Source organism: Nothobranchius furzeri, chromosome 4 (genome assembly GCF_043380555.1).
Source record: "Nothobranchius furzeri strain GRZ-AD chromosome 4, NfurGRZ-RIMD1, whole genome shotgun sequence".
Classification (NCBI taxonomy): Eukaryota; Metazoa; Chordata; class Actinopteri; order Cyprinodontiformes; family Nothobranchiidae; genus Nothobranchius; species Nothobranchius furzeri.
In genome coordinates, this window is record NC_091744.1 from 62,859,549 (window position 1) to 62,887,485 (window position 27,937).

The 27,937-nt window shown below is 41.4% G+C and overlaps 1 protein-coding gene across 20 annotated transcripts in view; it reads right to left on the reverse strand.

The window, feature by feature from the left end:
- Positions 1-27,937, reverse strand: part of LOC107388605 (pleckstrin homology domain-containing family A member 5) — a 121,890-nt gene that overhangs the window by 20,588 nt on the left and 73,365 nt on the right. For 5 of the 20 annotated variants that reach the window (XM_070550318.1, XM_070550319.1, XM_015964174.3 and 2 more), the window contains 11 exons: positions 22,862-22,982; positions 22,652-22,756; positions 20,744-20,816; positions 18,192-18,292; positions 16,894-17,009; positions 9,787-10,293; positions 7,669-8,149; positions 6,098-6,181; positions 5,342-5,461; positions 4,553-4,606; positions 1,703-1,783 (listed from right to left, as the gene is read on the reverse strand). In XM_070550318.1, the coding sequence (XP_070406419.1) occupies positions 1,703-1,783; positions 4,553-4,606; positions 5,342-5,461; positions 6,098-6,181; positions 7,669-8,149; positions 9,787-10,293; positions 16,894-17,009; positions 18,192-18,292; positions 20,744-20,816; positions 22,652-22,756; positions 22,862-22,982 (1,843 nt within the window). The other 15 variants (XM_015964178.3, XM_015964179.3, XM_015964173.3 and 12 more) reach the window with 8 other exon arrangements.

A 27,937-nucleotide genomic window follows, 5' to 3' on the forward strand; every position in this document is an offset into this window, starting at 1 on the left:
AGACTGGCGAACAACAAAGCAACTCTACCACTGATTTTGTTTGCTTTGCAGTGTGGATGTTTTTTCTCCACAAATACCACAAACCTGAAGTTCTGCTGTGTGGTGGAGTTGCTAATGCTAAGGGTTAGCTTTTACTAGCTAAGACGTTTTCTCTCGTTTCATGGACGCTAAACCAACAACAGCCTTCCCCGTTGTGAGTCAAGATGGGTGAATCCATGAATGTTATGTGACAGTGTGACGCAGATCTTCAGGTTTTTCTAATCCTAGAGTTTCACCATCCGTTTTCTATTAGAAGTTAATGCAAGAGATAGGTGTAGGAGACTATTTTCAAGTTCAGCCTGCATGTGAAACTCAGTATGTCCGATTATAATCAGAAATAATGATTAAAAATGTTTTGGTACATCCCTGCAAAAATTAAACGTCACATGGACGTGCAGAGCATGTCTATATTGAGTCTGTCTGTCCAGCCTACGTCAATAGGACGTCCAAACAAGGTGTTTGCACAATGGGTTCCTTTAATGAGTTGTTCAGAATTACACCAGAAAGCTAAAAGCAAGACGGCAAACAACCACACTTCCTCCAAATACCGATGAAATATTACTGTAATAGTGTAGTAAGTGTTCTCTGCCACTAAACACCAAAGAGTGCTAACACCAGATATGAGAACGTATTTATTACTTCATCAACTTACTGTGACCGTGACTCGTCTTTGCTCATCATCCAATCAATAACTGGCAACAGTCATGAAACGGCAGAGAGAAAGTGACTTGTTTAGAAAAATGGGCTGCAGTAAACTAACCTGACCACAGGATGTCAGTCTAACATATCGCTCCTTTTAATGTAATGCTAATATTTACTGGGGTAAATACCAAATTCAGACCTTCTGCTGCATCCAGGGGTAGAATCGTCAGGAATCTTTCAATATCACTGCCAAAAAGCAGTTTGATGGCCATTGAAGAGAGTGTAAAGATACATTAAAGAACATTGTCCGAGCTGCTATTAAACTTTTAAGTTTCTTTTTTACACTTTGGTCTTGGAAGCACTCTGGCTAGCTGTTAAACTCCAGTAAGGACCTTAACTACATTTTTAATGCTTTCACAAATCCCTTTTAATGTTTACCATAACTAACCACCCTCATGGTTTTATAGGATAGGTCTGGTCCCAAATCACTGGCAAAATGTGCCTTTTAAGACATTTAGGTTAACCAGTCTGTCACGTTCAACTAACAACAGCGAGGATTTCTGAACACGCAGCATTTTAGATGCGACACACTGGCACAGGCACATAAAAAGAAACATGATGGGAAAAGGCCTGCATGCTTTGCAGCCAAAGTGAAATAGGTGCAACTCACTACAACTTTGGTCTTTAATCAAGCCCCATGGCTACAAAAGGGTTTATCAGCAGCTATCAGCTTCAACAGTAACTACATACAACCTGGAAATGAAGGAGGGAATCTGAGGACACATACATACATCATAATACGTTTTAAAGTCATGTTCATGTGAACATGACTTCTAATACGAGGAGAACAATCAAAAGCAATGGATGGGGAAGTGCTGGCATAACAAACGATACAAGGAGACCGTTCTCAAGATGCCATGAAAGGCTCGGACACCAGAGGAGGGGCATTGCATAGCAGACCAAAAAGAACAACAGCGGTTGGTGAGGATGAGGCGGGGGCAAAGCCTTTGGCTGGCCTTACTTGCTGGTAAAGTTGAGGCCTCGGAGCAGAGTTCTCAATCAATTTGTGAGTCATGATGATTAAAGGGCCATTTTCCTTCATCTAGTTCAGTGCGGAGAGGAGCGAGGATATAGCAAGTGTCAGATAGTTTACAGCAGTGCACTTGACTTCTGAGACAACAGCCACAGCATGATTCCACCCCACACCACTTAGCCTACGGACCAGACTCAGGCATCAACACGTGCATCCAGACAGCTCCAAGTAGCAGTAGGTGATACTTACACACATGAGCAGGAACGCATTAAGGTACAAAGAACCAAGAAGCTATTTTCTTATTAGTGGAATGCGCTTCATTAATCATACTGGTGCGATTACAGAAAACTCTACAGTAGCTTTGCACTTGATGTGGTACTAAATGTGTGAGAGAGGGTAATTATTTGCTTTGTTTATTCAGATCTGAGGCGAATGTTCCTGTGTGATTGTGCATTAAAGTTTAAAATACATTCGAGCTCTGAGCTGAAGGGCTGAAATTCCAAAAGCATTTTTTTGTAAACAACTAGAAAACAGAAGTAAAGCACGCACACTGGGCTGCTGTTTTAAATGAGAAGCAGCGATCTGGGTTTGTAGCAGGAAAGAGGACTTTAGGCCATGAACTCAAATTATGAAAAGCATGAATAGGCCTGTTGGGAAAAAAAAACACATCATGCAAACCAGGGCTGCACAATAGTCAAATCCCAGGATGTGCAATTTTAAATGACACATATTGAATATAATTCAACAAACCTGCTGCCTTGAACAACTAAAATGTCTGATGTTTCAGTTTGACATCAGAAAGGATGTGTGTAACACGAATGTTAATGACATCTAAAATAAAAATGTATCTAAATAAAACTGCATTTGTTAGCTTGGACTGACGGAAGAGTAATACATCATTTTTAAGGTGAGTCAGCTGGTTACAAAAGGACATTTTTACTAAGAGATAAAAACAAAAAATCAGTAATCACAGCCTGCCAATGAGCAATAGCAGATGGTCCATCCAGATGATTTTTTTCCTCATTTTAAAATTAATCAGAACAAAAGAACACATGTTAATTATTTTTCTTTAAGCTAAATCAAAACTAGCAACAATTGGCATCGGCAAGTCAGAGAATCAGGAATCAGCATCAGCCTCCAAATCCCAAATTGATGCTTTTCTAGTTTTCAGGCATGAACAGTAAAGATAATATAAATAATGTGTTATTTATTCTGCAGCTGCTCCTCTTCCCAGTGAGAGAGTTGCTGATGGAGGTGGGCTTCCTCAGCAGTGGTGCAAAAAGTGGGTATGAAGTGTATGCGACACATACGGGCGCCATGCTGGAGGGGGCGCCACAGCGATGATGCAAAAATATCTGCAACTTATTTAATTAATAACAGAGAAGCATGTGTGATTAGGCGCCCCTCCACGTCTTAACTCCCCCACCCAACACGCACACGCACGCACACACACAGCGTGCGCGCCCCCTCAACACGCTGGGGAGCGGTTGAAGGGGATGGTTTTAAACATGAGCCACAGAACCAAGTGTGTGTTAATTTATGAAAACTTTGTAAAGTCGCATTAATAAGCGCCAACGGAGCCTAACTCTGGTGTCACAATGAGAGTTAACATGATGAGCAGCTCATGTGCAACGGGGACGGCGGGGGTACCCAGGACCAGACTGGGGAATTTCCCGGTGGACCGGTCTGTTCGGTGTTTTTAGTCGTCTTTTTGTTTGTTTTCGGCCGATGTTCAGTCCCGTCTCTGTAGATCACCTGCTGCTGATGAGAGGATTTCTCCTGTCAGTGAGAGCTGCTGCCAACAAGGCTTTAGTTCCTAGAAACATTTTCTATGCCCAGACTGTAGCGACCTGTTATTTATAATATTATAATTAACACTAAGTTAATAAATACACTAAACCAGCAGCACGTGATAGAAAATAAGATTTAAAAAGTCTGAATATTTTCTCCCACAGCTCAGCTCTGTTAAATATCTGCTTAAGCTGGACAACATCAAATATAAAAAAAAGTATTCACAGATAACTAATCTTTTTAATGAAAAAAGAATATAATTAATTTTTATTTTTTATAAATTTTTATTCAATTCCTAAGGTTTGGATGTCTGTGAACATTACATACTTGTATTACTTGTACAGACTCTGCCCTGGGCCTAAAGCCCTGCAGATTTATTCACTTTCTATAAACACTTGCTCCTTAAACTGAGTCTAATAGTTTAGCAAGTGTAAACTCATGAATAAACCTCATTGAGGAGTACAGATGAGTCTCGCTGTTGACCATTGAGTATTTATATAGTTGCTTCATGAATGTGAATATTAAGGACACACGGAGGAAGCAGCGAGCAGATCAGCAGAAATCGAGCGAACTTTGAAGCTGAAACTACTAACAGCACGCTGACACGCGGTAAAAGCTCGGGCTGATTTGGTGCAACGTCTGCACATCGTTTCATCTCCTGATCTAACTGACATCTTACCACGAGGCTGGGTGAGCATTCACATAAGTGCCACCCCTGCAGAACATCTTTAGGAGGTTTCAGGACAGCAAGACGGCAAAGACACAAACCACCAAGGTGTCTGTCTGACCTATTTGTTTGGATTTATGTTCAAAGCACAGTTTATAGAGTAAACGTATATTATCTTGCATTGTGCAGCCCTGTTGCAAACAAATTTGGTGTTTAAATGGAGTTTTTGTTAACCACTTCTTTTAAAATAGTTCAGATATTAAATGTGAATTTGATTATACGTTCACCAGGAATCCAACTAGAAACAACACTAAAACCACAGCAAACAACTTCAGCTCATCGCTAGAGAAGAGAGGGCATGCACGCATGCATCACCCCACCTGATTGTCCAAATACATGAGGTTCCTTTGGAGGTGATGGGAGAGAATGTCGTTCTAGAGTCAGCAGCCAAGGAGAGAAAAGAAGAAGAGAACAGGAGAGTGAGAAAAGTAAAAAGAAAAAAGCTCCTTCGGTGCGTCTTTTCTTCTACTTACAAGTCACACAAAAGCCTGTCATGTACCAAATACACACAAGAAAAGTAGGGCAGTTGGATGTGAAGAAAGCAGGTCAGGCACCACATGGATCATAGAAGGGAACAATGTGTGTTCTTCTGAATGAAGGAGTGCAGCACCACTGTGACACAATGGCCTTACGTGGTCAAGTGCAGGCAAATCACAAAGAAAGCTGTGAGTGGAGGTTGATGTCAAAGCAGCGGTTACTGACTGTATTCATGCATAGAAACATCAGATATACTGGTTAAAATTGTACAAAAGTATTACAAAGAAAATTCTCCAATTTAGAATTACTCACACATCCAAATAGCTTTAACTTTCATTTCTGGGATTTTTTTGGATTCAAAAACAGCTAAATTAGCTATTTTCTCAAAGTTAAACCAGTTATTAGACAAATATCTAAATTCTCAGTTCTTGTTTCCAACATCTTGTATGTTGAAGGAAACGTTTGTGCTCTCTGATCCCTAAAGACAATACACAGACGGCCTCAAAGTGTGGCATGAGTTTCTACTTTCAAAACCAAATCTTCTTGACGGATGGATGATGGAGGTGGGTGAAGATGGCACACACACCACATGCAACCGTACACTTCTGCAGAGATGTCTCTGAGGGCCTGACCTTTGGGTTGTCGCCATCCATGTTTAGTTGCATAAGCTGCGCTACAGTGTGCTCCCGGATACTGTTTAGCTCTGCCTGCTGCCGCCGCAGCTTAATCAGCAGCAAAGTAAGTTCCTCGGGCTGCAGGGAGGGACGCACGGGCACAGCGAAGAAGGGACACACCGCGAGGGGAGTGGGAAAGGAAAGGAAAGAGCACACCAGGACAAGAGATTTAGAAGCATAAGGATCAAAATAGGCGAATATACCTCGGTGTTGGGTTTTACATGCACTTCTGGGCCATGAGATTATCCCATGTGCTAGGACAGCTACAAGCATACAGGCTCTTTACGTTGGCTAAAATCAGAGGAGTTGGCATTTCGGGTCACACTTCACCAGCCCCATCAGCAAAGAATAGCACCGGGTGAAGCTCTCGCATAAATTCCTGATCTGGCTTAGAGAGCTGTGAGTGACAGGGTTTTTTAAGTCTTCGCTGATGTGAGGCGAGTCTAAGGAGTTCTGAAGTGAACAGATTCTAAATCCTTCAACTTGGGAGAAACAACTGCATTCTGCCTAATTCTGTTTCTGAAAGTGCTCTGAAAAAGTCGTGGTCGGCACTGAAACGCAGACGGTGAGGGCAGGCACCGCTACAAAAATAGCACTGTGTTTTCAAAGAAGTCTGCGTAAACCCAAACTGTAAAACCAAAGTTTGAAATGTTTAATCTGAGCAGCAGAGTCACATAAACACGTGTGGAATAAGAAAGTCAGTAGAGGACTTACAGTTTTGCTTTGAAGAGACTGGGCAGTGATGGTCTGGATCGGGATCCCTGCAGGCATGGACCTCCGATCAGGAGGGTAAGCATACTGCAGGACACAGTTCATAATGATCACTTACTCATGCCTCTTAGACATTCAAAAAACAGACTTCTGATACACATCACATGAAACTTTAGAGAAAAATAAAGACTGCCTCGCATTCTCCCTTTACAGTAAAAGTTATGACTATCTTATTTGTTGTAGAAATAATTCTAATGCAAGACTAAAAGTAGTAAAAGTTTATGAAGCATCCACTTGAACAGCTGTGAAGTCTCAGAGACAAATCTGTTTTTGAGATAGCAGGAATACGCTCTGGTCTTAGGTGTCAATAAACTAGCCGTTAGCTCATCAGTCATGCCACCTGGGCGTACCACAGAGTGCACAACAGATGTATTTTCACTGCGGTGCGTCCCATCTTACCAGGAGCGTAAAACAAGCAGCTGCTGCAAATACATTCCACGCAGCTGATCCTGTGAGCTCGTGAAATCACATGAGAATTGCAAGATCACAAGTCATTTTGCTAGTTCAAGTGATGAAGAAAGACAGCAGCGTGTGGCTAAAAGGTTTGTGGTTTTATTTTCTGTTCCTTCTCTGCCAAGGAGCTATCAAAGTTAAGCAATAGCAAATCTGCACGACTTTTATTTTGAAATTTTCTTGATGCTTCACACTGCGTCTGTGTTTGATTTCCTCTCTGGCCTGATCTAAACTACTGAGCTCAACATGGTCTGAAAGCGTAGCACGTAAGAAATAGAGCTGCAGCACCTACGCTCCCCGTAGACACAAACCTGCTGACTGACACTTCACATAGACGCTACATACACATGCGGTGGAAAGCCATGGCAGAGTTAAAGCTACAGTGGCAAATTTGGAAAACAAATAAGCTTAAAACATTGTTTTTAATGCCTCTTAACAACGTTATGACATAATATTGTTATAAAAATATTGTGGAAACAAAAATTTTTTAAAAATGAATAAATTGGTTCTCACATTTCTCTAAAAACTTCCACCAATATCACCTTTTAGAAAGTTACTATTGGACCATCCAATTGTCGGTCTCGCCACACTTCCCTGGGTCCTCTATTCATTACTCAATTGTGTATTTAGCAACAGAACACCACTGGTGTGAGACGTTCTCCACTCAATAATATCAGAGAAAGAGAAGCAGCTACCACTTCAAGACAAACTACAGTAACAGGGTCCCAAAAAGAAAAACACCATTTAAAGTCACGAACAACAAAAGACGTTTGGACCAAGAAAATGGTTACCAGAGTCAGACTGGTGTTTAGCGCTATCTTGTTTCCTCCAGGTAAACTTATGTTTGCAGATTTGTTATAACAGCTTTAAACTCTCTTTCTCCAAATGAACGGTGTTCAAACGGTTTCCTACAACTGGTCAGATATTTATGACTTTTACCTTTAAACACATTTCAAAATAGTCACAATATGGTTTAAGTTTCAGCAACTAAAAACATATCTTCTTAACACATGGCTCTTGGATAATCAGACACTGGGGGTGGGAGTAAAACCGTCTGAGACCTGGTTGACTTGTGGCCTGCTCCGTCTACCAAGGCTGGACTCTCGTCTGTAGACGGGGGAGGAGAACTCTGAACGGGCGTTGGCCATGTTGTAGGATCTCAATGGCGAGTAGGCACCATACATGGACAGGGAGCCGTGGGACGGCGATGGGGGGATGGAGAGGCTCGGCGCAGCATGCTCTGATAAGTTCATCATGGTATGGGGACTGGCCATATTGCTGTAGAGCCCCGACTGCCTGCCGTAGGCCTGTCTTTGCTGCCACTCGTATAGCTGCCACATGGTGTCGTCCCGCATGGAGCGGCGCTTCTCGGCCATGGTTGGACCCAGGGCTTGGTCGTACAAAGACGGCGACATGCTGCAGATGCTGTCCCGCTGGGCCATGCTATTTCTGGGCATGCTGCGGTAGCTGTCTCCATAATGAGGCATGTAGGGTACCCGATGGCTTGGCATGTTTCTAGGCAGCGTCTGGTATGATGTGATGCTGGGAGGGAGAACAAGACAGTTGTAGATTTAAACACTAACCATGTAATAACATCACACGGAAACATAACTACGTTTTGGGCTTAACTGGATTGCAGCAATAAATATTTGTGGTAATTCTCTGTATTTTTATCTGGGTTTTAAAGTAACTGAGTAAGACTTGGAAAAATGATCCTTTCCTAGTTCCAACTAGGATTTAAAAGCAGTTTCTTCAGCGGGTTTAGAGTCAGTGTGTAGCTGGCATGGAATTAAAACAGTCTGACAGATCAGGGCTAGAATGCTCACTGGTCTGTAAAACTCAGAACACAAGCATAAAAAAACAACATGTGGCTGGCCAGAAACCAAACATCAATGTGGAGGAGACAAGCAGAGTTTAAGGAGCGGGGAATGGTGCACGTAGAGACCAGGTCCATCACAGTGGAACACAGACGTAATAAAAACAGTGTTCATCTTCTTACGGTAAAATATAAAGAAATACATGAATATTTGGTCACATCAGGACCTGTAGGTAAGTAGATGATGTTTTTCTTCAAATTAAAAGACCAATCCAATCTTAAGCTGTTTTATCGTTTCGTGTGAATTTATTCTGCGAGTGATTATCCTACCGAGATTAGATGTGTACATCCACTTCTAACCTAAGAGTGAGCCGGGGTAAAAATGGCGCCACTGTGATGCTCGGAGCAGAAGCCCGATGATGATAAACAGGACGCATAAACATTTGAAGAGGCTGACAAGCTGACAGCCCGCCTGCTCAACAAACAAAAACAGCAAAAGCTTAAACTCAACCAATTAAAGCAGGACTCTCAGTGCTGCGCCAGCGGCTGGCAGCGACACGCACTAACAGAGTCAGACATTGTTTATCTCCACTCCTAATTACAGATACACTGTAGCGTGTAATGTCAAAATGTTTACATTGTGATAAAAAATGAGTCCAAATCCTCATTATTGTAATAACACGGCTTTAAAAAAATAACAAAACAGGATGAAGAAAAAACTGTAATCTCTATAAAAATGTGTTTGAGCTTCCAGACAACTTCCTGTCTCAGCTCCATAATTGCACCGGTTTGATCCACGCTCTGTTTCTTATTGCAGGATGGGATTGGATTTCTGGACACATTTTTACTACCACAAGGATAATTATTTGGGTTTTTCTTAGTATTAAAATAAAATTAAACACCTAGCATGTCTCCCACTAACTATTTTATTAGAAGACAGCAACTGGAACCTTGTAAAAAGATGGCTCTGGTCTGTCAATGACCTGAGGCTTTAATGGTGAACTAGACATTATTTAGAATTTCAGTGTTTGAGAAGCGTTTACTGTGCCAACAGTTACTACTGTATCCTTGATGCAATCCCAAGGATCCCAGCTTTCTAATGATGTATAATACGAATATGTACAAAGAATGGGTGTTGCATAAAACATGCAGATTTGACGTTGAAGTTTGTGCAAGATTAATTCATAGACATTAACAAATATTGCTAATCACAAAACGATCAGTGAGGTGCTCGGACCATCACCGATGATCGATAAATTCTCCCAGTCTCTTGGTTCATGGGATATTTTGCTAACACTCATGAACTGATAAAAAACACAATCCCTACTTACGGCTGTCATAGATGTGTGATAACTAAACCTACCTCCTGGTATCGTCGTCCTGGTTACGTCCTCTCTGCGTGCGAACCCAGTGCTCCAGCTGCTGCATGGAGCTCGTTCTACTCAGGCTGCGCTCCGGCTCCTGAGTGGGACTCGGCTGAACAGGAATCCCGGTCCCGTTAGCAGGAGACTGCTCTCCTGATCCGTTCACCTGTGGGATTTGGTGAGTCCTCTCATTCTCTGCCAAAGGCTGCGGTGAGGTCACGTTAGCCTTAACAGATGCTGCCTGGGCCGACTGTAGTTTGATACTATTGATCTTGGTGAGGGGACGTCCCTGCTCCGTCCCATCCTTGTCAAAGCCGTAGCGCTCAGCGTCACGCTGCTTTCTGTCTTCTTCCTTCATGGTGGGGGTTACTGTTGTGCTGCGTTCGCGGTCCACCTCCAGGTTGCGTTCATTGTTCTGGATTTCAGGCTGTGTGAGTGGCAGCTTGTGGTTGGTAATGTGACGGATTTCTTGTGGTCCACACTGCTCCACTTTTAACCTGTCCAGTCTTATGAGAGAAAACATAAAGCTGATGGGTCATAACATGAAAACTCCATTAAACTGTGAAAAACAAACGCAATAACGACACTAAATATCCCAATTAGAGATAAAAATTTACTGGCTTCACTGAATAAACTCGGCAGCATTGCATATAAAAGACCTAATGCACCAACTTTGCTAATTCTCCTAACAGGTTTGTGGGCTAAGCAGACCCACAAGTGCAGCGTGAAGTACACAATGCTTCTTCCAGCTGTTGGAGAAGACAGGCGTGTAAAAGGTAATCAGATACCACCAATAAAACACTTCCTCCTGCTCCCTTTTTAAAAGAAGGGGCTCTGGCCCCAAACTTCTTTCTACCTCCCATCTGTCTCTTGAACGTCCATCTACCCGTCTGATGTCTCAGGAGATGTTCTCAGAGGTAACAGGCACCACGACTCTTCGGCCTTAAACAGACCCGAGGTCAGAACTTTAAGGTCTATCCAATTTCTCTAAAGCTTACTTAGTTAACAGCAAGGTGAAAAAAAGTTTTCTTCAGTGTCCATGTGGATACTTTCCAACACTGGTCACATAATGTCCTCTCTGGCTTTCTGTGACCTTACAGCAAAGACACGATCAGTATTTATTCTACTCAGGCTGGAAAAATGTGAATCCACAAGACAAGTGTTTAATCAGCGGGTTATCTGAAGAATTTAAAGGTGTCGACAATCTGTTAAAGCAACGGTCGTAAGATCAGTCAGGAGGACTGAGAACGAAGCACGTTTCAGGATTGTTTCCACCCAGACTCATGTCAATGTGGCACACTCAAACCTTTAGTGTTTGTCATTAACTTGAAGTAAGTAAAGCTTAGAACATTTTGTGTTCTAAACAAAAGCAACCATGTCCTAATGTCCACTTCTTCCTAAGGCATACAGGCCTTAGCTATAAATGGAAAGAGAAAGAAGCAAGTTGTTTGTCTAGATGGGAGTTGCTTTGTCAAGTCTCTTTGCTCTTTCGAACAATCAAAATAAAACGGTAAATACACATCTCTGAACTTCCTATTTCCAGTGAGACAGTGGATCAGTTGCTGCAAATCAAATGGATCAGGACATGCCCACACAAGTAAGATCAGTGAAGCATAAGCTCGGAGTGAAGTCGACTGGATCACCTTAAAGAAATGGTTTAATCGTTACTACATTTACAAGCTGTCCTTCCTTACTCCTTACTTTTGTTAAATAAATCAGTTGTTGAACCCCCACTCCTCTGTTTGGTCTCCTTTCTTATTACAGCCCACCACTTCCAGTCTGGGTTGTAACAATCTGCAGACAGATTTCTGAGCATCTCCTCCTTTACACAGATCCTCACTGAGCCATGTACTGTGAACAAATAGTTTCTCCATGATATTATCCAGCAAGGTTCCGTTTTTGTCAAAACAAGGGTGAGGTAATGAAAAAATAGAAATATTTCATTAAATTAACATTTAAATTATTTATATGCATCATTAAAAAAAACATGTTTTGAAATATATAAAGTGCACCAAACTTGACTCAGTCCATTCAACAATTCTAAATGGACAATTATGTAACTCATCAATTAATTATTTGAAAGGATAATTTGTCAATTAAATACTGAAAAAAATAAACAATTCATTAATGAGGCAAGAATCTCTCTCTCTCTCTCTCTCACTCTCACTCTCACTCTCACTCTCACTCTCACTCTCACTCTCACTCTCACTCTCACTCTCACTCTCTCTCTCTCTCTCTCTCTCTCTCTCTCTCTCTCTCTCTCTCTCTCTCTCTCTCTCTCTCTCTCTCTCTCTCTCTCTCTCTCTCTCTCTCTCTCTCTCTCTCTCTCTCTCTCTCTCTCTCTCTCTCTCTCTCTCTCTCTCTCTCTCGAAGTCCCACTCTAAGGGAGTTTGCAGTGTATTAGTGAGTCATATATTGTACAACCACAGTCATAAAGTTTTCAACCTGTAGTTTTATTTCAGTATGTATTTTTCCAGTATCACAAAAAATGTAATTTTATATGGTTAAAACCATCTAGCTTATGTGCACTTTTTAAAACACTGCCCAGCAAACATTCGGACGTTTAATGACAGTTGAACGGTCACAACTGTAAAATACCTGAAATTAAGAAAAATTAACATGACATCTACTGCATTTTCCTTGCCCGGACTCGAACCTGGATCCTCCGGGGCGAGAGTCACCCGCTCTCCCAGCTGAGCTATGCCAGCAACTACTGAATAGCAGACTTTTTTATATAGATAGAGGGTAAAGTGCGGGGTAAACTAACCAATCAGAGGACAGAGAAGATCTGCCACAGGCCACGCCTCCAGAGTGCCAAAAGCCCTTACAGCCGAGCGAGCAGGAGTCAGAAACCGAGCGCGCAGAGAGGCTGCCGAGCGCGCACAGAGGCTGCCGCGCGCGCACGTTTTCCTCTGCCGTGTGCTCGTTGACAATGCGCGCACGCAGGTTTGTCACTTGTGCACATCCTTGTGCGCTCACAGACACAGTTTGCTCCCTCTCAGTGCACAAATGACCTCTCTCCATGTATATTTCCGCTCGCGAGTCCCGTTCACACGCGCGCTGCCATGTATATTTGCGCTCGCGAGTCCCGTTCACACGCGAGCTGTGGACCCAATGCGCGTGCACGGGTTGTGGCACGCTTTAAACGCCATACAGCTGAGCTCGGCTGGCACTGGCAGGCAGCGTCGCACTCACACATGGCTTCTCGCACCACTTGTGGTGCATTCAAGGAACATTGGAACACTATGATGAGTTCAATAACGTAGCACATTTGAAACTTTTATAAAAAAACATAATAATACTGTAAGACAAACACCTCAGGTCACTGGCAGTTTGCATGTAACGTTTCTGAATACTAAATACGGCCTGCTTCTTTTTACACAAAAGTACTAAAAACAACAAAACCAAACAAACAAAATATATATATACATATATTATCTTTTAGGTCAATATATATAGCACTGAATCACAACAGAAGATTACATCTCAAGGCACTTGAAAACTACAAGAGAAAATTCATTTTAATTCAATCATACATACATTCCTATCAATTTAATATTTTTGTGTTTACGAGTTCTATTTTCTTCAGACAAAATAGAAATATTCCTTCCATTGTTTTGTGCCATCTTTTCTTGATGTTTTAAAGGCTGCAGTTTTGTATTCTATGGGTTTTTCATTTTAATAAAATATTAAACAATAAATTAAATTATTTTTTTAATAAAATCACGGGGGTTTTATTTGATTTACTCTACAAGACCGGTGACGTCATGACGCAAATGTGGTGACGTCATCACGCAAACCAGTTGACGTCATTACGTCGTATGCAAATTAGCACGTGACGTCATCTGGCTACATCTAGCGACTTTAGGGGGAACTTCAGCTACTTTCAGTCAAAAAGAGTTGGCAACACTGGCGCAGTTGCAACATCCCTTTCTTTCTCACTGGACGAATGAAAATCTTCACCACCGGGTGAATAATCCTTGAGCTACTAGTCAAAGAACGTTGTCAACAATGAAATGACCTGTCAGCATTGCAAGTTTTTCCTCTATAATCTCCCTCTGTGTGCGCCGCTCATCTCCTCCTCTCCTCCACTGGGACCATCCTGACAGGAGGTGGTTTTCAAACTCTATAAACTCCAAAAATTACAACTGAAACACGCCCAAAGTTGTTGCTCAAAATGAAGTTACACATCTCCACTATCTTCTGGTGTAAAGCAATAACTTCACAAGGGATCGTTTTTACAACCGTGGCTCGTTAAACCCAGCAATGACACTTGTCGCAAAAAGAGTTAATCTACAAACATTTACACTACATCAAAAATGTATAAGGAATATAGATGGTTTTGGAGGAAGTGCCCAACTACACAAAAGTAGCTGCGGCTGCTGTTTATCATACAAACAACACAAGAGTTGTATTATAACCTGCTAAGTGTGAAATTAATGGTGATGTAAAGGTGAATTTAGTCCCTACACCAAGCTGTTGATGTAAAATGACTTTCTAACACTTTTAGGCACAGCTTTTCACATGTATGCCTTTAGAATCCATTTCAAAAGAGTAAGAATAAAAATAATTTACCATAAAATAATTTCTTTAATAAAAAGTATTTGAGGACATTTCACTATTTTGGCCCCCCATGTTGAAAAGCTTAAAAGTTTTGAATTTAGAGCTACCACAAGAGTAGAAAACTACCCATTACTCATTATTGAACACCCCTATAGAGAAACCTTACATACACAAGCACGTGTACGCACACATGGTGCTCTCACAAGTATGGACTCAGGCGTTTTTGACACGTAACCTAAGGCTGCTGTTGGCACTAAATGCATTATGAATTATTATCGTGTGCTTTTCAGCTTAAGTTTTTACTGTTACATTTCCTCATGCGGTTAGCACAGCGATATTCTGGTCCTGTTGTATTTTTGTGTGTGCCCCCTTTTTTTTTAATCTATTCTGTAGGTCTAGAAGCGGGTTCATGCACATCAGTTTCTGTTTAGTTTTTACATCAATGATGAACCAGAATCTGCTTCTAGACCTGCAGAAAAACAAAAGAAAAAAAGGGACACACAACAATACAACAGGAGCAAGCTATCACTGCGTCAACCCAATGAGGAAATATAAATCAACATTGTTTTACTGAACAATCACACAATAATAAATCACAGTGCTTTTAGTGCCAGCCATAGCCTTAAGACATGTGTTGAAAATGCCCAAGTCCAGAGCACCATATGAACACCTGTTTGCTTTCACGTGCTTGCATATGTAAGGTTTCTCTATAGGAGCGTCCAATAGAGAATGTGAGGGGCCACAGATCTGCCCCCAAGGATGTGCAGAAGATGGAGGGAGCTCCAAGCCCCAGAGATCCAGAAGCTGCCCCAGAGCGCAGGGGCTCCAGGGAGACTGTAACCAGAGAAGCCCCAGCCCCCTCTCGAGAGGCGCATTAGATTGCCCACAACCAGCAGCCGGGAGAGTCCCGGGAGATAACAGCGGCTCGCCCACAGCCTCCCCCAAGCCGGCCGAGCCTGGAACCAAGTGGCCCGGGACCCAGGGGTGACCAGCCCTGCCAGGGGCCCAACAGAGTCCAGGGACTCAGATCCCACCAGGCAGCCACTGGGATCGATCAGACAGATGCCAAAAATCTTGAACCCCCTGACCTGGAGGGGGCTACTTCAGGCGTGTGAAGATACTGCTCCACCTGGGAGAATAAAAATTTAAGGCTTGATTTGGCACTAAGACATCAATCCTGATTGCTTTGTAGCCAAACAGGAGACAGGAAAAAAGAAAACAACCCATAATCCATTTTTACCCTCACCTTTGCCTAAATTAGAGTTATGTTAAAAAATAGTTTACATGTGAGCTGTGGGTTTTCAGTTTTGTGAAAATGCTCTAATGGCTCGTGATGTTATTAATACTTCCTACGACCTTCTCAGTAGCCTACAGTGGTAGAGTGTCTGGCCTGGAACTGGGTGATTGGGGTTCAAATCCTGGTCAGGCCTCCCTGCTTGACACTGAGCTTTAAAGGGGTTGGATTGGGGGGTTAAACCACCAAATAGTTCCCAAGCACAGCCACTGCTGCAGCTCACCGCTCCCTATGGAGATGGGCCAAATGTGGAGATGAATTTCACCAGTGTGTGATTACTAATGGGACTTTAATAGTGCTGCATAATTTTCTGTTGCTATGAAAAACGTGTGGTTTACACATTATCCTGCTCCAGTTTTAACCAGTAAATGTGAATAATTCTGATGCTGTTAAGTGTTTCTGTTGAGTGAATGTTGTTGGCTAACATCTCAGCCCCTTCAACCAGTGTGAGGATGCTAATCTTGGAGGAGCATACCATCCATTAAACTCTCTTAAGAAATTACTTTTCTATAATCTTATTCCAAAGCATTTTTCTAAATGTTTAAACAGTGATAAAATTGCATCATATTATACTTTTTGCCACCCTAACCCTATTAACACCTTTATTTTTAAACCAGTAAAATGCTGTCAGACGTATGACAGAAAACCTCACACAGCCTCACTGATCAAAGTTATTTGGTGGATTTAAGGCACCGCCGCTCTGTGTAATTACGCAGCTCCTCACCATTTTGCCTCTACTCGCTCCCCTGTGTAAAAAAAAACTAGGCATCAGACCAGCCGGCTGCCGAAAAACAGATATTGAGGACAGTTACAAAAAGAGGAGGAAAAAAATGCACTGATAAAACTAGTAGGATCAGCCAGTTCAGCTGAATATCCCCTCTACAACCTGCAGTATGCACAAACAAAACAAACACACCCACAAGGACGTGGCTCTGCTGGCTGAAACCGCAACACTAAAACCAGGTTGCATAACATGAAAGACAGTTGCAGCTTCTTAAACCAGCCCAAAGACCAGAAATGCCAGAAGTTGGTATTGAGCTGCCGCCAAAGACTTTAACAGGCTTAACAGAGGGATTTAAAACTACTTGCTTCTCACACAAATACAGAAAAGAGGGTGGAGAAATGAACTAAGGAATGCAGAGTCATTAGTGTTCGTAAAAAAATAAAATCCTCCCTCAGTGCCTTTTTATCCTCTACTCAACAGTAACACTACCATAGAACCATGCGTATTAGTGAAGCTCTTACAAACCTTTTGACTGGCTCTGAATGCACAAGTGCAGCGTCTGTCATTACTTTCATCCACGACTCCATCTCTTTAGCTGTGTCCGAGCAAAAATAGTACGTCCGCATGTTGGGATGTGTCGCCTGGCAGGACGAAGGACAGGAGACGCACAGAGGTTACCTGCAACAAAGGAAGAAACACTTAAAGAAGCACATCTTCAGCTACATATGCACTTATATATACCATAATTATAGTTTTCTTTAACAAGCAAGGCTGAGCGGAGCTGAAACCCTCCTGGATGTGGCCATGTGTGCCGTACAGATAACTCAAATCCTTGAGTGACTTAAGTTTCATTCATACCTCCAGATTAAGGTAGCCAATCTGCCTGGTACAATGCTGTAGGACTTACCAGGCAGTACATTGTATGGACAACGCGTTGTCCTGTTGTTGCTCGTGTTCCCTCACGGCGAAGGAACCATGTTGTCAGAGTCAAAACAGAAAGAGAGACAAGCTGAATGTTTAGTGACCAGCCACAATATCCTGTTTACCAGCATTTAAGAAACAGAAAAAATATTGTTGTTTCTCTAATTTCCTCTAGATAGTTAATAAAAACAGCGCAGACAACTGGGAGACTTTAAATTTTGGTCACAAGAAGAAACAGGAAACAAAGAAAAAAAGTCATCACATTTCTGAGTTGAACCGAAGGGGTTGTGCCCGGCACTGTGGTTTCCTTGTTTCCCTAAACGCTCCCTCTTCCAGCGTGGATCTAAGATGGAACGGGAGTGGGTCGTGTGGTTTTAGAGGCCTTCAGTGGACTCCTGAGCGTCTGTGTTTAGCTGTATTTGGCAGGGCAACTTTGTTGTCTCTAAGGGTTTATAAAAAATGCAGCAGCTCTATACACACTGCTAAGATTTCATGAAATATGCTCTTTTTTTAAATGAAACTCAGAGTTTCTGAGAGCATCGTAGAGTTGAAGGGAGCAGTCAGTAAAGACACAACATGTCTTTGTTTTCTTTGCATGAATATGCTCCTATGAAAATAATCTTTAGGATTTAAGTAACGCATGCTCAAAGTTTGAAAATGTTGATTAATATTCTTGAGAAAACTGAGACGAACAAGTAAGAACAATCTTAAAAGATGTAGAAGTGATAAACCTGCACCTTCTAGAAAACTTGCACATTCAGTGCTCATGATGTGATTTTTCAGCTTGATCTTCTATCTTAAAAACACTATTGTGAGGTTTTATTACGTTTTTCTGCTCGGAGCATATGAATCTATAAAATGTGAAGTCTAACAAAGTTTAGAAGAAATGGAAACACACAAACCTTGAAGGCATATTTTCTGTTAATGTGATCTTCCACAGACAACAGGGAGATCTGAAAGCTTGGTAGGAGAATGCTGCCGAGGACACCTTCCTCCTTCTCATCTACAAAAGAAGAAGAAAAAAGATGTGTTAGATGCCGCTTCCATAATTAAACTGATTCATAATGTTGCTCCTCATAGTTATGTTCAAAATCAGTTGCAAACATTAAAATCTAGAGGCAAAACAAGCTAAATGGGAGGAAACCTACAGATGGCTGTGTTGGATGAATGATGGGAGGAAATAACTCCTGACAACTTCCTGTCAGGTCTACAATACATGGGAGCTGGTCTGTTTCTCAATGGCAAGGAACCTTTTCTTGATGTCTTGACCCCGCCCCGGTTGCCTAGGAGATACATCACCAGGAGCCACCAAGATATGTTCAAATGTCCTTGTTCTACCGAGGTGTGTGTGTTCTCCGTTTGTTAGCAGTTTAGCTAGCTGAGCAAGGATACACGGGAGGTGTCTTGTACCCTAGCCTTGGTCAAAAATTACCCAAAATACACTGCAGTATTTTCTAAAGGATGGTGGATCAGAAGCCGGCAGCTACTTTGGGGACAATTTCCAAGTTTAAAAGTAAGTCAACTAATTTTAAATGTTTTTTTTTTAGATCTAAAGCAGTTATTTGTGGTTGGTTGGTTGTTTAGTAGTTGCAGCTTCAGTGACTAGCGGGTAGTAACTCACTTATATATTTAATTCAACAAACATATACACAATTTTAAGTAAAAGGCCCATTATATATTTATATTGAAGCTAATACGTATAAAATATAACGTTATCTCCCATGTCACGTGATGTTACGTGACCGTCATGGAAGCCATGGTCACGTGATGCAAGTCTGTTCCGTTGAACCGTTTTCTTTGACCAAGGAAGGACAGTGTCCTCGTTAGTAAGGCTCCTGGCCTCGCAAGGCCAGGCGCCTCGACATTGAGAAACACTCAAAGTCTCTTGGTGACGCCATAATAAATGCCATGTTTCCTTCTACGGGAGCCCATGAGGGCAAAATGCATTTACTGATTTGTAACAAACGGTTACAAAACTTTCGCCATTCTTAAATGTTGTTGTTTTACAACATGTACCTCCATTTGTTGCCAGTGAGGAAAGGGAGCCTGATGTGCTTGTTATTTTGCTGAAGTATGCACTCCCCAGGGCTTTTTGAACCTAATGGGCCTAATGGTAAGGTCTTACCCCCAACACAAAAATACTGCTTGCTTGCAACAATTTAGGTATCTACTGCCCCCTATCGTCAGTAAATATACACAGTGTCGCTTTACACCTTAGCAAACAAGGACGAAGTCCTGACTCGATTCATGTTTTAGGGACTTGTGACCTGACTCAAGGAGTTGGACTTGCGCCACAGTCTAACATATTCAACAGGGCCAGAGAACATGCATACATACAATGCACTGTGCAGTTTGCTCCAACAGAGTTTACAATGTGCACGAGGAGAAAAGAGAAAAAAGACTAGGAAAACTAAATGCCCCCACGCTATCACCAGGCTAACACAGTAGCATGTGGTAATTGTACACCTACAACAGCTTCTGGAAAATGCTGTTATTGAATTTGTGCAGTAATCTGACCCAATATAACAAGTTAACATTAGCATCGACTACATGCTAATTCTGACAGTAGCAATTTAACTTACTGGGTGTAAATGTAACAAGTGGTTGTTGAAATTGGACGTTGGACTTGGACTAGAAGATTCTTTTAGGTACTCAGACTTGACCTGTAGGACCTAGTAACTTGACTTGGACTAATCCTGTGTGACTTGGGCCTGCAGTTAGGCTCCAGCACTAAGGAGTTGAGTGACTTGGACTGGAGAGATGGTGACTTGACTAAAACATGGTAGCAAACTGCTTTGGTAAATTCAAATCCAGTATGACTTTGATTTTCATGCCTTTGCTTTTGTTCAATTTGCAGATGTGAATGTTCAAAATAACTTGGAGAAATAACGTTTACCATGAAAGTTGTGGGACTTATTGTTGTTTTTTTATGTTCTGCAGAAACTTCAGAGCCTGAAGTTTATTACTAAAGTGCTTACAAGCTGGTTTAACGTTTTGTTTTTCATCAAGTCTCTGCCTTCCTTTCTAAAAGAGACAACCAACCACAGATGTGTGTGCAGAGTGGTGTCTGAGCAGCATTAAGGGAGATCCTGGGTGAACAATAATAATCTGATAACTACAGCAGATAACAGCCGTATTTAGTTGAGGCAGCAAAGTTTCTGACCTCTCTGTCGGCTCTCTGCTGATGAGTATCGTTGCACAACATATCCATCTAGATAAAGCCTTTAAATCTCGTTCTGTCTGTGGCTTTTGTCAGCCGGTGGGCAGACAGAATGAGGCAAGAACGGCAGATAATAGAAATAACACAGCCTAGATGTCATCCTGATCAGCAAAACCATGACTACGCCCACATCAATCCTGAGTTAGACTCGTATCAGGTGAGACTTGGAAGTACATCTCAGTTTGGTTACTGAAAAAGAAATAATCAGAGAAAAGATGTAAAAAACAAACCTACCTCTATAGTAGAAGAGGCACATGTCAGACAGGACAAACCACCTCTTCTTCCACAGCTTCATGCCTGTACTGTCCTGCAAACACCAGACAAACAGACCGTCGCTTTATAAACTAGTGAATTCATTTAGGAGCAAAACCACAGACTGCAGCTTTCTGTTATTTATTACAAAACCAGAAGTTGCTCTTTAACACCAGCTCAAGATGTTCTTTAATCTGCGGCTTGAAAAGTAAAGAGTATTAGGTCCCCGTTAGCCTCAGTGGAAAACTTGAGCAGAGTCCTTAATGGCAGATTTTATCCAGAGACCAGAGTAGGAGGTGGGACGCTCCGGGACTCTGTCATTATGGTCAAGCAGCATGTGGGCTGCTGTCTGGGTTCAATGGAAAAGTGCTAGCACCACCCAGAATGTTTTACACATTAGTATAAGACGGCAGACAATACCGACACTGCTCCGTATACGTTATCACAGAAGGCAAAATGAAGCAAGACTCTTGTGTCCATTCATCGACCACATACCCTAAAAGCAATCAAGGTCTGATGCCCTCACTTTATAATGCGCACATGAGAAAAAGTGTATTAGAAGTTCTTTTAGATCTTTCTCCTCCGAGGCTTTCACCAGCACATCAGTCAACGTGGCGTGTTGATTTCCCCGTGGATCTACTGCAGGGCTACAGTTCTCGATCAGCCAAGGACTTCAGTGGCTTCCAGGTTTCAATGAGGCAGAAAAATAAGAGCACAAATCCAGCTTTTATTTGGGGTAGCAGATTTGTGAGTCTTTTGCTTGATCTACATCACCCTGATTAAAGTCTCCAAAGAAAAGCAGCTGGCAGCTGCGGGAAAGGGAAGTGTCACGTGTTGGTGTGGAGTGCTGGGACGTTGCAATCACAACTAATTGAGTCTCCTCATTAGGAAGCATAAGAGAGGCCGCTCTAGCCAAGAGCACCTATTCTTCTACTGATGCAAGTACCTCAGGTGGTGTGTGTCTGAACACTGTTCCTGCTGGGTGGGCAGGGACACTGGACAAGGCAAAGGACTGCCTTTTATTAAGGAATAACAAAAAAAAAATCTTTGTCCCATTGCTTCCTTAAGGAACCCAATAAACACCGAGTTACATTTGCTTTGTCTTATTTTTGTGCTCATTTGTAATAAATTATTGCTTCAACTTGACAATACGAACAGCTTGCAAAATTGTTGAAAAAATATCTCACAAAACTGAATTTAGTACATTTTAATTAAGGAAAATGACATTAAAGGTGCATTATGTAGAAATGAAGTAAAATTTACAACATGTGGTAAAATTTGGTTACTGCAACCACTTTAAACAACTTTGGAGCTTTTTGCCGGCCGTCAACAAATCACTATTGTCGTCGCTGCAGTATTAGCTTGCAGGATACACGGCACCCCCCACACTCACCGACGGTGAACAGTGGTTACATCCCTCCTACCTTTGTTTTGAAAGGAGAAAAACTGACAATACCGCAGCCAGCTGGATAAGAAATATGTTTCAGTGTAACCTTCCTTCCAAAATGACTGAAACATTACACTCTTTTGGGATTTTCTCACTGTAAAATGATCACTTTTTTTCTTACACACTGCACCTTTAATAAGTAAAAGCACTCTGCTTGGTTGCGTTACATAGGTCTTATTAACCATGCACATGCACGGCAAAAAATCTAAAAAGCTAACCAAAAATCCCCTCAAATTTGGGTGTTAGAACAAAATAGTTTGTTAAAATGAATAAATTACATAATTATGAACATTTTATGTCTGCAATATCTTCCACGAACTTTATTGTCCACAATGAGTAACATTTATTCTTACCCAAATATTTTTTCAAAACCTGTGAAGACATTTAATTCAAACTGCTAACAAGGCTTCAAAAAGACATCAGATACATATTTTATTCCTCACCTGTTTGTAAAGCCAGTTTCTTTTCATCACTGGGGCATTGGGGTTCCTCCTGATGGAGTTGGATCGTTTCCCAAAGTTGTGAAGCTTCTTCGAGGGTCTTGAAGGCTTAAAAAAAATTGTAGAAATACATTCCTAATCTTCGAGAATGATTTAAGAATTGCACTCAGTTGCTTTCTCTTTGTCAATCATCCCTTTGTTTGTGCCACTCACTCTTCCTGCAGGGCTGTTGGTGTTTGCAGCACAGTCTGAGCTGGCTGTGTGGTTGGAGGCCTCGCTCATGGTGCTTATCGGCCGCTCCTTCTTCTCATTCGCCGGAGCTTTAGAGGCAGATCTAAACACAAGACACAAAAGGAAGCCATTAGTCAGAGCTATGGCGTGTGCTATCTAGAACATATTCAGATCCTCCTAACCTCTAAAAAAAAAAGAAAAAAGAAAACATGAGGGTGGAACTTTTGTCTGCTCCTCTGACGTTAAATCTCTATTTAATGAGATCTCAACGCTAGCTTACATATCATACCAATTACTTTAATAAGAGTGCCAGTGCACATCATTTCCAGTTCTCCATCTGTTTTACGGTCTATGACCAGAAAAGTATGCCTGACTTATTAAACTACAGATAAAATTTAGATATAAACATAAAATAAACGTCAGTCTATGTTAAATCCATCAGTGGTAGTCTTAGGAAAATTAGCCGACATAGACGGCCCACATTGTTTAGGAGGGGAACGAATGTGGTGTGCAGAGAACAAAACAAAAAGCAGAAATAGACGGATTTTACCACAACCCTGTGCTGCAAACTCCATCTAACCTCATCACAGGAGTGATTTAGCAGACGGCAGATTTAGTTTCACTGTCAATCTTTACCACCTCCAACTGTATTCATTCATTAAAATATAAAATGTCAACACAAGGAAAGTCAGATTATTAGTAAGCTTAATTCAAACTCCATGCTGTTACATTCAAAGTGCACAAACACAAGAAAGGTCACAATGAACACCATTGGTGCAGGTGACACAGAGGGTGCTGTAATGCCATGCAGCACAGTGACAGGACTGACTCTAGCTGAACATTAACACAAAACAATGACAGCCTCTGATTAGGTGTTACATAAACTAACGAGGAAGGTAATAGCTGAATAGAGCACCTCTACGTATGATTGCCTACATAAGATCGTCCCGCTGCCTCAACAACAACATTACACGGAGAATTCTCTCATGGCTGGGTTTTATAGTCTAAGTGAATAAGTATATCATGAGGTTCTGTGCTGAGAAGACACATCTGGGAACATAATCAGGAACGCCATTGGCTGGTCAGTTTTATGACTAACGCTCCCAGGAGATAAAATGCATATTGTTTTCACTCGCTGCTCTAAAGTAGGTGCTTGTGCAGAGAGGAGAGCAGCCAGTGAAACCTGACTTCTGTCCCATCTAATGAGCTCTGCTGCAGGTAATGGGCCTGGAATATTTCTAACACTTTACGGGCAAAACTCTAACTATAAATCACAATCAATGGCATGTTGGCTTGCCATAAAAAAATTTCAAAAACCATAACAGTCTGAAACGGGTGCAGAGGGGTTGTGGGAGAGGCTTTGCGCTATGTGATGCTCTATTTGGCAACAGGTCGCGTCTCGGCAGGGAGCTGCCGATAATTAGTTTGGACCTGATAATCTATTTGCTCGCAGCGAAACTGAAAAGACGCAAGTATGTGACTGCAGGCTGATCAAGATCAGTCACTGCACTGCACAACCCTCACGAGCAGTTCTAAACACCCAGAAAATCTAACAGAAAAGTCAATAAGTTATTAGTTATTAGATTGCTTTACGAATACACAACAATTAGAAAGTTCTATAAAAGTATTTTCTTCACTAAGAGATTATGCTGTGAAGATAGCATTTAAAAATCCAAAAGGTACAAATTTAGATGCATTGGAAAAAAAAATAACTTGAAAAAGTACAAAAGTGACTGCATTCAACATTACGTTTGATAAACTTGCCAACAGATTGCTGCTCCACTTGTTCAGATTACTGTTACACAAAACAAAGAGAAGCAGCTAATCTGAAAAAGAGATTACATGAAAACATGGATTTTTGCTTCAAAATAATGTATAAGGTAACAGTGATAGCATGTTAACATATTGGTGTCAATCATAACATTCCACTTGCACTGTTATTTAGAAATATCTTCCATTATAACTCTTTAAAGCTGCTTTAGGACAACAAATAAAATAAAAAGAGAAAGACTTGGGCTCAACAGCCTTTAGCCATAAAAAAGCTGCATAAACTATCAGTACTGCAACTGATTGGACCACAATGAATCAGCTGTTATTAGACTGCTTTTGCCCATTGGTCTGCAGCTGATTTGGATGTGGAAATGTGAAACACACAAGTGTTTGTAGTTTTGTGACGGCAAGGTGAGAACTGAGAGTTTATTACTATCATTGTCCCATTAGTGCAGAATAATATCGCAATATTTTTTTTTCATATTGTGACATTTTATAAAAGACTGCACCGATCCAGCCCATCAGGCAGAAGACTGAGCAGCCTCAAGGCCGGGACAAAGCTAAGGGAGCTCATGAACTCTGACCCTCATGCTGTCCTCTGCTTTTCCCCCAAAACAATATGGTTTTGACGTTTTTGTAACGACTAGGGGTGTGTATTGGGTTAGGGTTAACCCAACCCAAGGGAGATGACCGGATGTATCATGATACTAAAATCCAGACAATATTTGCAATTTTTCAGGCTGAATTTAATTAGAAAACTCAGGTCAGATGCCTCCAACACACATCTCGTGAGATCTCATCATTCTTTCAGAGTGAAGGTGGTAAAAACTGCTGCCACCTAGCAGCTGGGGGTTGAATTGCATCGTGCAAAAGAAATACAGTAAACATTTGCATGTAAATTCTCAAAAAGATATCAATACTCAGCTTTAAAATAACAATTCAGTAGCATAACACGAAATATTACAATTCTTTGTATTGAGATTTTCTTTCAAGCCATAGGGGCTGTTTTTGTTTACGGTAGCCTGATTAGCACTTTTCAATCTCCTACATGTCTAAAATCCATGTGACTCGCAATAATTTAATCAGAATCAGAGAATATTTGTTAATATCCTAATTACATTTTCAAATGGAAGTCCAGCAAGACTATTAAAACTACTTATAGTACTAAAATACTCAAAGACAGACTCAGTTGCATGAAACCCTTAACCTCTCTGAAAACGACGGTGTGAGACTCAGCAAAATTTATGCTCTTACTAATATGTTCTAGTTGTCATGTTTCAGCAATAAATGATAGTTTTCTGGTTACGACTGAAGCCCACAGTGGAAATGAGGGTTATGTAGAAACACAGTAAGGGTTGTAACAAAAACCAAGGGCAACAGGCATCTAGTGTTTGTTTACCGCGGCTCTGTGTCAACAGCAAAGTCAATGAGCCCCAGAGCAAAGGGCCGAGCCTTGTTTTCCACGCAACAATCACGTGTTTCACAATACCAGAACAGATAAGTTACCAGTAAGAAACCAGTCTGGACTAGTTACTAGTGTGTCAACTGGGCAGTTGTTACAGCTATTTAACCATAACCCTAACCCACTGTTTAAGAAAATTGTATAAAGTCACAATTCAATGTGTTTCTAGAGTTTAGCTCTGATTTAACATGAGTTTTATTCTTTAAAATAGACACTTTAACACAATTTTCTTAAAGATAATGATTAAATTAATAATTTATATTAAAGCCAACGACTTAAAACATCTGATCACTTTTTGGAGGCTGAGAAATGAACCAGCTTGTCCACAGACCAATAGATTCAACACTTTTAAGTCTGAAAGGCTTAAAAAATCTAATCAAAAGCAACAAGAAAACATAATCAGCACCGTGTCAAAAAACCTTTACGTCAATCGAAATGTATCATCTGTGCTTTGTCCTGTGTGGGGTTTGTGTGCACGTGCGAGAGCGTGGCTCGGTTTGTGCAGAACCACTGAAGAGGGATTACGCCGTCGCCGAAGGTCCAGCTCTCTGAGCCCACTGGGGGGTGGAGAGGTGGAACGAGTGGCTGAGAGCGCAGTTTAAAATGACCACGCTGCATTTCTAAGCGGGTAAGTGTGCGCTGCAATAGTGGATCTTTATGTCTTTAATGAAAAAAGAGATGACAGACGGAGAAAGCACACCCTGAGATTCACTGTTTATTTATTTATGAATAAAAACAAAACAAACCTAAACCAATAATGATGTTTCAGTCATGCTACCTCGTTATAGCATCAAAACAGAATAATGATACCGACATCTGAACATCAGTTTAGCACTGAAGATTAAAGGCAGCAAAGCCAGAAAGTCAAGGCTTCACAGTTTGTCAAAAGGCAAAGGCTGGTGAATCAGACTTTTTGATCTCTTAAATCTTATCTGAAAGCAACATTTTGTTTGAACTGCATCATACAGGAGAACAAATCTCTTTGATTCCTAGAAAATCAGTCAACTGAAGCCGACAGGGTCTAAGGACAGGATCGGTGTTTATGAAGGATGAATATAGCAGCAACATTTTTCAGTCTTCCTGTTTGGATGGACACAAAATAAATGGTTTCAGATGGTAAAGTGGACCTTACAGGAGTCTGGAGTGCAAAAACACCAAAGGGAATCAGGCAAATCAAAACACCCACAGTCTGTTGTTAGCGTGCAGCAACGACTATCAGACAGAGACAGCTGAAGACAACAGTTATCAGCTCACACCTGAGACACATTTACCTGCTAAAGGCTGGATGACATAATTTTCCACAATTCACACTACAAGACAGAAGAACAACATTTATTTATGAGGTGATTTAAATAGTTACTCCCTGTTTCAGCATTAAACAGAGGAATTTGCATTTACTCGTAATTTGACAGACAGGTGTGGAAATTGTTGTTTAATTCAAATATGTGGAAAAGAAATTAACCTCTAAGCGTGAACTTACAGGAATTAACAGGTAAAAAGATAAAAAAAACTCAATTAGTCTAGTGGAAAAGTAAAATTGGAACCTTCTTTGTAGCTAAAATACAAAAATGTACCATATTCAGTGTAGGTTGTGAGTATTAATTATTATATTTATCCATTCATCCATTCATCCATTCATTTTTGGCTGCTTATCCAGAGTTGGGTCGCTAGGGCAGCAGCCTAAGCAGGGAGGCCCAGACTTCCCTCTCTCCAGCCACTTGGGCCAGCTCCTCCGATGGAATCCCAAGGCGTTCCTCGGCCAGCCGAGAGACAGTCTCTCCAGCGTGTCCTGGGTCTACCTTTAGGTCTTCTCCCGGTTGGACGTG